The 11,482-nt window shown below is 44.4% G+C and overlaps 2 protein-coding genes across 2 annotated transcripts; both read left to right on the top strand.

The window, feature by feature from the left end:
• The first annotated feature begins 956 nt into the window (after window positions 1-956).
• LOC125529305 (alpha-galactosidase-like) lies at window positions 957-4,920 on the top strand. The gene is made up of 15 exons (XM_048693720.2): window positions 957-1,209; window positions 1,949-2,007; window positions 2,430-2,486; window positions 2,597-2,631; window positions 2,875-2,978; window positions 3,131-3,206; window positions 3,310-3,368; window positions 3,462-3,527; window positions 3,614-3,700; window positions 3,791-3,855; window positions 3,956-4,038; window positions 4,136-4,226; window positions 4,312-4,361; window positions 4,442-4,582; window positions 4,680-4,920. Exons 1-15 carry the CDS (start codon window positions 1,058-1,060, stop codon window positions 4,761-4,763), a joined length of 1,209 nt encoding a protein of 402 aa, XP_048549677.2. The 5' UTR covers window positions 957-1,057; the 3' UTR covers window positions 4,764-4,920.
• A 1,009-nt stretch (window positions 4,921-5,929) lies between these two features.
• Window positions 5,930-9,843, top strand: LOC147967491 (uncharacterized). The gene is made up of 3 exons (XM_087522479.1): window positions 5,930-7,614; window positions 7,697-8,761; window positions 8,845-9,843. The coding sequence occupies exons 1-3, from the start codon at window positions 6,064-6,066 to the stop codon at window positions 9,103-9,105; spliced, it is 2,877 nt and encodes a 958-aa protein (XP_087378605.1). The 5' UTR covers window positions 5,930-6,063; the 3' UTR covers window positions 9,106-9,843.
• Window positions 9,844-11,482: the final 1,639 nt, after the last annotated feature.

Raw genomic sequence — 11,482 nt, 5'->3', positions numbered from 1 at the left:
AGATACAATTAAATATTCCACCGCAAAAAAGAAGATGCAATTAAATATTCTCTTTACGCACAATAGGATATTAACTTTAAGATTTTGTTTCCATTTGTAAAAGAGAGAAATCTTGGAATTAGGGGTCTCCCACTGCAATGTATCTTAAGATGTATCGTATGCACTAAAATAGGGTTTTAGATACAATTAAATATTCCACCGCAAAAAAGAAGATACAATTAAATATTCCCTTTACGCACAATAGGATATTAACTCTTAAGATTTTGTTTCCATTTGGAAAAGAGAGAAATCTTGGAATTAGAGGTCTCCCACTGCAATGTATCTTAAGATGTATCATATGCACTAAAATAGGTCTTTAGATACAATTAAATATTCCACCGCAAAAAAGAAGATACAATTAAATATTCCCTTTACGCACAATAGGATATTAACTCTAAGATTTTTTTCCATTTGTAAAAGAGAGAAATCTTGGAATTAGTGGTCTCCCACTGCAATGTATCTTAAGATGTATCGTATGCACTAAAATAGGTCTTTAGATACAATTAAATATTCCACCACAAAAAAGAAAATACAATTAAATATCCCCCCCCCCCCCACGCACAATAGGATATTAACTCTAAGATTTTGTTTCCATTTGTAAAAGAGAGAAATCTTGGAATTAGGGTTCTCCCACTGCAATGTATCTTGAGATGTATCATATGCATTAAAATAGGTCTTTAGATACAATTAAATACCTCCCCCCCCCCCCTCCCCAAAAGAAAAGATCTTGTAGATGCTCTCATTGACGAACCCAGTGGAGGCAAACCCGGTGACACAAGTCTAGCCACAGGAGTGTATGGACAGAACAACAAAAAATCAAAATAAAATCAGAAGAAAATAAATGGTACTACATTAATTTGTTGAAAGCTGCGGTCCCGCACTCCCCTGCGCGTGGCCCTATATAAAGGCCCCCGTCATACGCATCTCCAGCAGTCACTCGCCGGCACCACCAGTACCAACCCCACCCACCCCACCTCCTCGGCTCACTCGGCACCAGAAGCAAAGCAGCTAGGTAGCCATGGTGCACGCCTCGAGCCCGTCGTTGTTGCTCGTGCTGCTCGTCGCGGTGGCGGCGGTGGCAGGAGCCAGATTGCCTGTGGATGCGGCCCGGAACGCAACGTTGGGCGAGCTCCGCGTCAAGAACGGCCTCGGCAGGACCCCGCAGATGGGGTACTTTCATGCTGCCATCCAACTGCTCTTGTCTCCTCTTTGTATTTTCTGCTTCCCTCGTCCAGTCGTAGATCTAAAGATTATTTTCCTTTCCCAGCATTTATATTGGAACCAACATGTGTCCACTCCAGAGTTTGCATAGATCTACAACGTGTTTCGTTTGTGGGATTTAGAGGCGGGGAATGGGAGTTGAGGGGTGAGGAGATTTAAAATCTATTGGTCGATTAATTAGAAGAAATGTGAATTTAATTCGGAAGGACAAATGGGAGTTGAGAGGGACAATTCCCACCATTCTGTTCCTATGGGATACCCTGTTAATTCGTGGGTAGAGCTCAACCTCAACTAATTCTCAACTTATACCAAACAAAGAAATAGGAGTAAAAATCTAATTTCCATGTCTAATCCTGATATAAGTTCCCTTGTGCAAACTCCTATTCCCCTACCCAATGGTTACTAAACAGCTGGCTGCTAGTGTTTATATTAACTCATTGATTCAGCAGTGTTCAGTGTTCAGTGTTCATTACTATATCGATGAGTGACTTCATCAATAATGCAAAATCTACAGTGATCTTGAAAGCAAAAGAAAACAGCCATTTTTTTCTGAAGACGAGCCTCGCCATGAGTCGTGATTTTCCTTTTGACCTATACAGCTATACTTCGTCATAGGTCGCCATTTTCTATTCTACTCCAGTTTAATCTGATCTGATCCTGACTCATGATGAAACATTTCGTGTATTAGGTGGAACAGCTGGAACCACTTCTACTGCGGGATCAGCGAGGGAGTCATCAGGGAGACAGGTAAGGCCTGGACACCGCCTCCTTCCTTCCTTGTACCACTTTGTTTTCAAAACGGGAAAACCCCGGCCTCTGCATCATCAGGATGCACACATCTATCTTTATTAAATAAAAAAGGTCTCAAAAGTAGATTGTCTCAACTAACATAGCAAAAACTAAAAGAAAACATCACAACCGGTGTGTATAATAGAAAGATTACATAACTTAATAATGTAATCTATTAGTGACATGCTAGCCAAACCGGTTGAATAACGCCTGTGCAACCATCTCCAAACAGTTGAACCCAACCCCCCCGTTTCAAGCCTCAAATCCTATATCTTGCCTGTATATGGATCTCCTTATACCTGCAATTCTGAACCTCCCTTTCACTTCTTCAATGCACATTCGGCCCAATCACTAGCTAATTTTGCGGTGCTTTCCTTCAGCTGATGCATTGATCAACACTGGTTTGGCGAAATTGGGCTACAAATATGTTAACATCGGTATGGATTGCTCTCTGGACCATATTTCCCATGACATGTTGGACACAAGTACTAGAATATTTTTAGCAGAATATTGTTTACTCAAATATGTTTTCCATCTCTTGTTTCAGATGATTGCTGGGCAGAATTAAACAGGGATTACCAGGTAAGGAGATGAACTTGAGCATTTCTAACCATCCCTATCATTTTCAGTATAGTGCAACGTATTGCAGAATTATGTTTTTAATACAATTCAACAAATCCATCTAAACATTAGTAAAAAACAATTGCTTGTCCATACTAGTTTGAAGATAATATTAAACGTTTTAGAACCAGAAGATTAGTTATATGTATACCATTTTTATTTTATTTCTGTGAGTACTGATAACGTGGTATCATGATTTCTCAGGGTAACATGGTTCCAAATAAAAGAACATTCCCCTCTGGCATCAAGGCGCTTGCAGATTATGTGCACGCGAAAGGGTTGAAGCTCGGCATCTACAGTGATGCTGGGTATGCTAGCTATCCAATTCATCATAAAAGTAACACTAATTTGTTCTTACACTGTAGCAACTAAACTCTTCATTGGCCCAAGAAAACTAGAATTTGTAAATATGATAAAATGGCAATGCACTAAACTAACTGGCACCATGCATGTATTGCAGGACACAAACATGCAGTAACAAAATGCCAGGATCACTCGATCACGAAGAGCAAGATGTCAAGACGTTTGCGTCTTGGGTATTACCCCTTATATATAATTACTTACCTGATGGCTCATGCCAAACCAACACTGACACCAGAAACCCTGATGTTCTTGTAATTCTTGCCTTCTTGTCTCCAGGGAGTTGATTATCTGAAGTACGACAACTGCAACGATGCTGGCAGGAACGTCAAGGAAAGGTACGGAGACAATACCTAGAACTGCGTGCGGCATGAACAGTGCAATGTTTCTTATGTCTTAGTTTGTGAAGTAATTTGCCATGGTTGATGCAGATACACTAGGATGAGCAACGCCATGAAGAAATACGGGAAGAACATCTTCTTCTCACTCTGCGAATGGTGAGTCTGATTGTCATAACATTTTAGGATGGAAAGGATAAACGTCAAGCATTGGTCATTCACTCTTCTGCGTTTTTGCTGTTTAGGGGAGTCGAAAACCCTGCTACATGGGCACGTGGCATGGGTGGTAATAGTTGGAGGACAACCGGCGACATTGCTGACAACTGGGACAGGTGCTGCCTAATTGATCAACTCAGGGATTTTGGTCAAGTACAGCTATACTAGAATTAGCAGGACTGATCATTGTTATCTTTTTACTTCAGCATGACATCACGCGCAGACCAGAATGACAGATGGGCCTCCTACGCTGGACCTGGTGGATGGAACGGTAAGTGTTTCAGAGGAATCTGTCCCAGTATTATTGTTGATTGCCTAACGATTTGTTAGCTTGGAACTGATCGATAGACAATGTTCTCCTCCGATATCAGATCCTGATATGCTTGAAGTTGGAAATGGCGGGATGTCTGAAGCTGAGTACCGCTCGCACTTCAGCATCTGGGCACTTGCAAAGGTATTACCCATTTTGTCCCATGTATGAGTACTGTTGTTTCGATTCTCAAAAAGGAATTCTGCATTTCCTCACCGCAACCTGCCTCTGAGTTGTGTAGGCTCCTCTTCTTCTTGGGTGCGACGTGCGCTCGATGAGCCCGCAGACAAAGAACATAATCAGCAATACGGAGGTCATCGCTGTCAACCAAGGCAAGCATTCTCTTACACGTATTTGCGCATGATACCTTCTTCATATGGGATTTTCAGTGTACTCATATTACAGTTGTATGAACAGATAGACTTGGCGTGCAGGGAAAGAAGGTGCAATCCGATGGTGGTTTGGAGGTATTGCTCAATTCAAATATCTTAGTAGTGGCTTCCATGATGAGATTTCTGAAACTGAAACTGGGGAGATAATTTTCTAGGTTTGGGCCGGACCACTCAGCGGCAACAGAAAGGTGGTGGTTCTATGGAATAGGCAGGGGCACCAAGCAACCATCACCACACACTGGTCAAAAGTCGGGCTTCCGGTATCCGCGGCTGTCACCGCTCGCGATCTATGGGCGGTAAGCTTGCTTTCTTCAGAACTCAGTGCTTATCCTTGACAATCCACTACACATTCCAGTGTTTCATCATCACAAAAACTTCCGTCTTGTGGCACAGCACTCGTCATTCTCCGCTCAGGGGCAGCTATCTGCATCAGTGGCGCCTCATGACTGCAAGATGTACATCCTGACACCAAAGTAAATGTAGACAAAAGCATAGCAACTCGATCGATTTGGTTATATGACGTTTGAAATCAGCTACAACAGTATGTAAAGTGCTGTGAAAATGTCGGTGCGTTTGTTTCTGTAGTTGCAAGTTGTAATGGAAGTTGCAGCAATAAAAAATGGGTTCCGTAGCACTATCTTCTACAATGGGGTTTCTCCCTGGAATTCTTGTTTTCAGCCAACCAAACGTATATTACTGCATGACAGCAAAAGGGCTGTTGCTATATGAACTGAGAAAAAAAATCATTTTTCTTGCGTGAAACCTTTAGAGCTTTTGCCTTTTATTCAACAAAAGCGTTCCTAGGACAGTCAACCAAGAGGGTGCTGCGGGAACGGAAGCTGTGAATCAGTGTCCAAAATGCTTTGCACAAAGATGGGCCGGTAAATTTGCGGATCTAGTTACATGTTGAATTACAAAGTGGGTACAACGTAAAGTTAGCTCCCTGATTTTCAGCAAGGCTGGGTGCCACAACGAGAAAAGTCCACATTTCAACCCTCAACTAACCACAGCGTTTGATTGTCAACCCTCAACTCTAAAACCGGTCGGATTTCAACCCTGAACTTGTCACACTGTCCACTTTACCCCCCTTGACTCGGTTTGAGGCTAGTCAAGTGGTTTTGACCCGGTCAAAGCTGACTGGGCAGCCCAGTCAGCATGCCACGCACACAGGTCCAACCTTATCCCCATCTCTCTCTCGTTTGTTCAGTCTCACCCCGATCCAAATCGACCTGCCGCCGCGTTGGTCGCCGCCGCCCGCAGCCACGACCTCCTCGCCGGCGACCGGCAACCGGGCGCGCCGCCACCGCCGCCTGGGACGCCGCTGCCTGGGGCCAGCACCTCCACCGCTGCCTGGGACGCCGCCGCCCGCGGCCACCACCTCCACCGCGGCCTGGGCCGCCGCCGCCCGCGGCCACCACCTCCACCGCGGCCTGGGACGCCGCCGCCCGCGGCCACCACCTCCACCGCGCCCTGGAACGCCGCCGGCCGTGGCCACCACCTCCACCTCCACCGCAGGTTTGCCCTCTCTTCCCTCCCTTCCTTCCTCTGTTTCCCTTAGATTTTAGTTGCTGCTGCTAACCCTAGCCGCCGGCGAGTTGCTGCTGCTAGCTTGGGCGAGTTGTTGGTGCTGCCACCGCCGGCAAGCTGCTAGCTTGGGCTAGCTGCTGCTGCTGGTCCTGCCCTTGCACCCCTTGTTAATAGTGATTTTCCCCCTCTCTCTATTGCTGAAACCGTAGTAATGATTTCTTATTATGTTTTCTCATCTCTTGTAGATTGAATGGATCCTCTGGATTTCTTTGTTGTGCGATTCCATTTCAATGGTGCATTTGTGCGTGAGGGTCAAAATTTGGAATATGTTGGAGGCAGCGAGGAAATTTCTCATGTTGAGCGGCGCAGTTTGTCCTTACGCACTCTCATTCTAAATCTGAAAGTGCATTACAGTGTCGCTCGACAAGGAGTAATCATGATGCTGCATTGGTTATATCCTGGAAAACAATTGTCTGATGGATTGATGGCATTAGTTGATGAAAATTCCGTGAAGTACATGCTCTCATATGAAACAGATGGAGGTGTAGTGGACATATATGTTGAGGACATTAGTAGTAATGAGCCAGAACAACAAAGTTATAGGGATGATGAAGTACCCGCGGGCGGTGATGAGAATTCAAAGCAAAGTTTTGGGGATGATGAAGTACCTGCTGGTGGTAAAGAGGAATCAAATCAAAGTGATGCTGTTGATGGCAATGGTACCGATTCTTCATCCGATAGTGACTTTGTGTTATCGGATTGCTCAACATCCGATGATGAGGTGGAGGAGATTAGGCAGAAGTACAAGGATTTCAAGAGCAAGAGCAAGGGCAAGGGCAAGGACATCACTGCTATAGAGAAGGCCATTGCACCTCCGACAAAAAAAAAGATAGTAGCTGACTCAAGTTATGAAGATGATGAATCATATGATGAAGATAGTGATGGTCAGCTTGTTGTTCATGAGTCCGAGTTTCCAAAGTATTCGAGTCAGGCTGAGGTGAAGAAATTCAGTTTGGGAATGAAGTTTAGTGGAAAGAAACAGTTCAAAGAGGCAATAGTGGACTATGGTCTTAGGAAGAGGAAGGAAATAAAATTCATTAAGGATGAGGGTGACAGGGTGAGAGCAAAGTGCACTTGGCCAACTTGCAAATGGGTTTGTTTAGCGAGGAAGACTAGCAAGTTTGAAAGCTGGCAGATTACTTCTTTCATTGATGAGCACACATGCCCAAAGAGGAGAGACAACAAGTTGGTGACATGCACCAGAATAGCCAACAAGTTTGAGAATTTGATCAAGTCAAACACTGACTGGTCAGTCCAAAATTTGAAGGCCACGGTGCAGGAGGAGATGTTTGCTAATGTACACATATCGAAGATCAAGAGAGCTAAGGCAATTGTCTCAAAAAGGATTCAAGAGTCAAAATTGGGTGAATATAGCCAAGTCTTCGATTATCAGCTAGAGCTTCTTAGAAGCAATCCTGGTTCTACTTGCATAGTGAAGCTAAACCCTGACAATGAAGTTCCAACCTTTGACAAATTCTATATATGTTTTGATGCTTGTAAGAAAGGTTTTCTGGCTGGATGCAGAAAAGTCATAGGTTTGGATGGATGTTTCTTGAAGGGGAGAGGAGGAGAGGTGTTGAGTGCAATTGGAAGAGATGCAAACCATCAGATGTATCCGATAGCGTGGGCACTTGTAGACAAAGAGACCAATGAAACCTGGGATTGGTTTGTTAGCCTGTTGTGCTCAGACTTAAAACTTGGAGATGGATCGGACTATGTTATTATTTCTGATCAGCAGAAAGTAATTCTCTTTTAATCACATTTTATCATATTACATTGTGTTGTATGTTGTATGTTCTGACTCATGTTGTCGTTGCTTGTAGGGTATTCTCAAGGCTATTGAAAATTGGCTACCAAGAGCAGAGCATAGGAATTGCGCAAGGCACTTGTATGCAAACTGGAGGAAGACCTACAGAGAGAAGGAATGGCAGAAGCTATTTTGGGCATGTGCAAAAGCTAGTTCTCCAATGCTTTTCAATCTTGCAAGAGCGAAGTTAGCACAAGAGACTGTTGAAGGGGCAAGGGATGTGATGAAAACTGACCCACACCATTGGAGCAGGGCTTGGTTCAGGTTGGGCTCTAATTGTGACTCGGTAGACAGCAACATTTGCGAGTCTTTTAATAAATGGATCGTGGAGCCTCGCTGTTTGCCAGCAATCAGCATGTTTGAAGCCATTAGGGTGAAGATAATGGCTAGGATAGAATATCAAAGAACCGAGTCGGACAAGTGGACTGGCACCATTTGTCCCACGGTACTTAGAAAACTGAAGAAAAGCATAAATGCCTCTGCCTATTGTCATGCTGTTTGGAATGGTGAAGATTTATATGAGGTGACTCATAGAGAACATAGGTTCCAAGTGAATCTAGAAGAGTGGACATGTAGTTGTAGATATTGGCAACTATCTGGTCTTCCATGCCCTCATGCTATATCATGCATTTTTTTCAAAACCAACAACATAGATGATTACATTTACAAGTGCTATAGCATAGAAGCATTCAAGAAAACTTATGCTTTTTGCCTTCAACCTGTGGAAGGCAGACCTGCATGGCCTGTGTCTGAGAGGCCAAAACCTAATCCACCAGGGGAGATTATGATGCCCGGTAGGAAGAAAAAGCAAAGGACCAGAGAGCAACAAGAGAAGCCAAGGTGTGCCACTAGGGTTTCTAAGAGAGGTACAAAGATAAGATGCAGCATGTGCAAGCTACATGGGCACAACAGGACATCATGCAAAGCAAGAAATGGCACAGGGAGTTCAAATACACCAACTCCTGAGCAAGGCCAAGGTCCTGCTAGAAGCAAAGCACCATCAGCTGCTTCCAAACAGCCTGCTGCAAGCCAAACTGCAACAAGTAGCCAAGCACCATGTGCTAGTCAAGGGCCAAATATGGTACACTATCCAGGAAATATGCATGAGCAAACCTGATTACACTATCATGTATATATAACTAACATTTGCCATGTTTCTTGTAGCCTTCACGCCAGAGCAGCACTAGGCAGAGCAAAAGGAAGGCCACTGAGGAAGTGGCTGCACCTAACCCAAAGAGAAGGGCGCCAACTGGAAGCAGCAGCAGGTCCAACAATTTCTCCGGAAATACAATTAATGTGCAAAGAAGCTCCAATGTCAATGTTAATGTATCTACCGGCAATTCTAGCGCTAGAGCTAGCAGCAGAGTTGTCAAGCACACAAAGAAGTATGCGGGGTTTCGAAGGCTGCTTGGATTTCAATCATGAATCAGCTAGCAACATCGCTGCTTGCCAGAAATGCATTATGTATTGTGTGAGACATCTATGTGTTGTGTGTGAGACCTCATCTATGTATTGTGTGTGAGACATCTATGTTTTCTATTTGAGACATCTATGTGTGTTTGCAATCATCTTTTCCGTATGATGACCAAATGCTACCAAATGGTACCAAAATGCTGCCCAAATGCTGCCCAAATTTTGAACCGAAAAAAAGTGCCCAGAAAATTCTGAAATTTTTACACAACAACACTCATATGATGTTCAGATAGCTGGGAAATTTTCAACTTAAATGGATTTATAGATTGAGAGAACCATCAATTTTTCAAATTCAGCCACTATTCAGTCAAAATTTTGAACCGAAAAAAAAGTGCCCAGAAAATTCTGAAATTTTTACACAACAACACTCATATGATGTTTAGATAGCTGGGAAATTTTCAACTTAAATGGATTTATAGATTGAGAGAACCATCAATTTTTCAAATTCAGCCACTATTCGGTCAAAATTTTGAACCGAAAAAAAAGTGCCCAGAAAATTCTGAAATTTTTACACAACAACACTCATATGATGTTTAGATACCTGGGAAATTTTCAACTTTAATGGATTTATAGATTGAGAGAATCATCCATTTTTTAGATTTACACGTGGCATGCTGACTGGGCTGCCCAGTCAGCTTTGACCGGGTCAAAACCACTTGACTAGTCTCAAACCGAGTCAAGGGGGGTAAAGTGGACAGTGTGACAAGTTCAGGGTTGAAATCCGACCGGTTTTAGAGTTGAGGGTTGACAATCAAACGCCGTGGTTAGTTGAGGGTTGAAATGTGGACTTTTCTCTGCCACAACAGAGGGTTCATTGTGGCGAGAATTCCAAAGGTTGACCAAAGCTAAACAGTCGGTCTCCATTATGACATGAGTTGATCTCTCAGATTTGCAAAAAGAACACCTTCTTGAAGTGACAATGTCTCTATGATGAGGGGATCAGTCACCCCTGCATGTGGTTTGCTCCAACCACCCAGCAAGCCTCTCGATGAGCAAGGAACACAGCCAGTCCCTCCTCAGAACCGTGACTAATAGCACCATCTACATTGATCTTTAAGAAAGGCGCATGAGCGTGCTCCAACCATGTTCGGGTAACACATTCCCCTGCTGCTTCGGTATGTCCAGAAGCAGCAGGTCTTCTTTGATCCTTCTTACAGATGCATCTGCTTCCAACTTCTCTTGATCTTTGTCCACATCTATCCCTTGACCTCCATAGCGCCCACATAACATAGAAATATTTTGCTCTCACCCCGTCACCCGATCTGACCGGGGATCACATATTAAAACATTGCGAGCCCACACGTGTTAGGATGCAGTCTTGCTAGCTTGAAACTGAACCAACTTTGAGCTTCATCCCAAAATATTTTTGCAAGTAAGCAGTGGACTAGTGCATTTACTAGGTCTTTCTCCATAAAAATACAAACATTGCATCTATCACTCTCCTTTCTATGGCTGCGTTTTGGAGCTTCATCTGGGAAAAATACCAATTAGTACACAGTGGCAGCTTCTTCCCTTCTCCGGTGGCAGCTCTCTTCCGCTTCTTCTTTGTCATGGCGGTGGGCGGATCTTGGCTCGAGGCACGAGCTCTCTCCTTCCTATTGGTCTTGCCCATGATAACGGCGGCGCTAAAGGATCAAGGATTGCGTGGGTGAATCGCGAGAAACTGGCGACGGCGGCACAAGCAAAGAAACCAGAGGCGGAGGGCTGAAATGGAGAAGACGAGGCAATTTTTCCTTCTTATAAGCCGTCCTGAAACCAAACGGGCGGACATCACGATGTGACACGTGTGGCGTGTTTGTTCGTGTCCTCGTCCGAACATGCCTGGCCTGAAGCCTTCCTGGAACTTGCCTGCACATTGTTTGGTTTGTATCCTGATGAAGAAAAAGCTGCTAGCCTGGTGAAAAGTTGCTGGCCTTGCTTAACCTGGCCCAGGCAATTGAAACCGGACGCCTGGGTTCAGTAACCACAGCTGCTTGGGTCAAATAAAGCGATTTTCAGTACAGTTGTCAGATACTAGTACAACATCATCTGTGTAACACTTTCTTCAGGCCATGTCCTCAGCCAAACACCATCTACCCAGGCGTGCCTGACCAGGCAAAAATGGACAGATATCCAGGCTGCTCCCAGGCTGGACTTTTTGCCAGGCACAACGCCCAGGGATCGATCCAAACTAGCCCCTGCTCCACGTCTCCTGCGGTTTCCCGCTCCGCGAAGCACGAGCACACGAATTCCAGAGTTATCATCATGATGAAGCACCATCATCGGAGTCCACCCAATGGCTTCCCAAAAGGCATCGGCTAAGTTGGAAGGACGCATCTGCGATGCTCCG

This window comes from Triticum urartu, chromosome 5A, assembly GCF_056163025.1.
Source record: "Triticum urartu cultivar PI428250 chromosome 5A, HENAU_Tu73, whole genome shotgun sequence".
Taxonomy (NCBI): Eukaryota; Viridiplantae; Streptophyta; class Magnoliopsida; order Poales; family Poaceae; genus Triticum; species Triticum urartu.
Note: the sequence above shows the minus strand (reverse complement) of the source record. Positions and strands in the feature narration are given on the sequence as shown.

What these genes read in the sequence shown, in the direction of transcription:
- LOC147967491 (XM_087522479.1), top strand. Translation starts at nt 6,064, where the DNA reads ATGGATCCTCTGGATTTCTTTGTTGTGCGATTCCATTTCAATGGTGCA. An exon ending in TTATTTCTGATCAGCAGAAA is followed by an intron (nt 7,615 to 7,696) that starts GTAATTCTCTTT and finishes CGTTGCTTGTAG; the next exon opens with GGTATTCTCAAGGCTATTGA. An exon ending in CTAGTCAAGGGCCAAATATG is followed by an intron (nt 8,762 to 8,844) that starts GTACACTATCCA and finishes TGTTTCTTGTAG; the next exon opens with CCTTCACGCCAGAGCAGCAC.
- LOC125529305 (XM_048693720.2), top strand. Translation starts at nt 1,058, where the DNA reads ATGGTGCACGCCTCGAGCCCGTCGTTGTTGCTCGTGCTGCTCGTCGCG. An exon ending in GGTCATCGCTGTCAACCAAG is followed by an intron (nt 4,227 to 4,311) that starts GCAAGCATTCTC and finishes TTGTATGAACAG; the next exon opens with ATAGACTTGGCGTGCAGGGA. An exon ending in AATCCGATGGTGGTTTGGAG is followed by an intron (nt 4,362 to 4,441) that starts GTATTGCTCAAT and finishes ATAATTTTCTAG; the next exon opens with GTTTGGGCCGGACCACTCAG.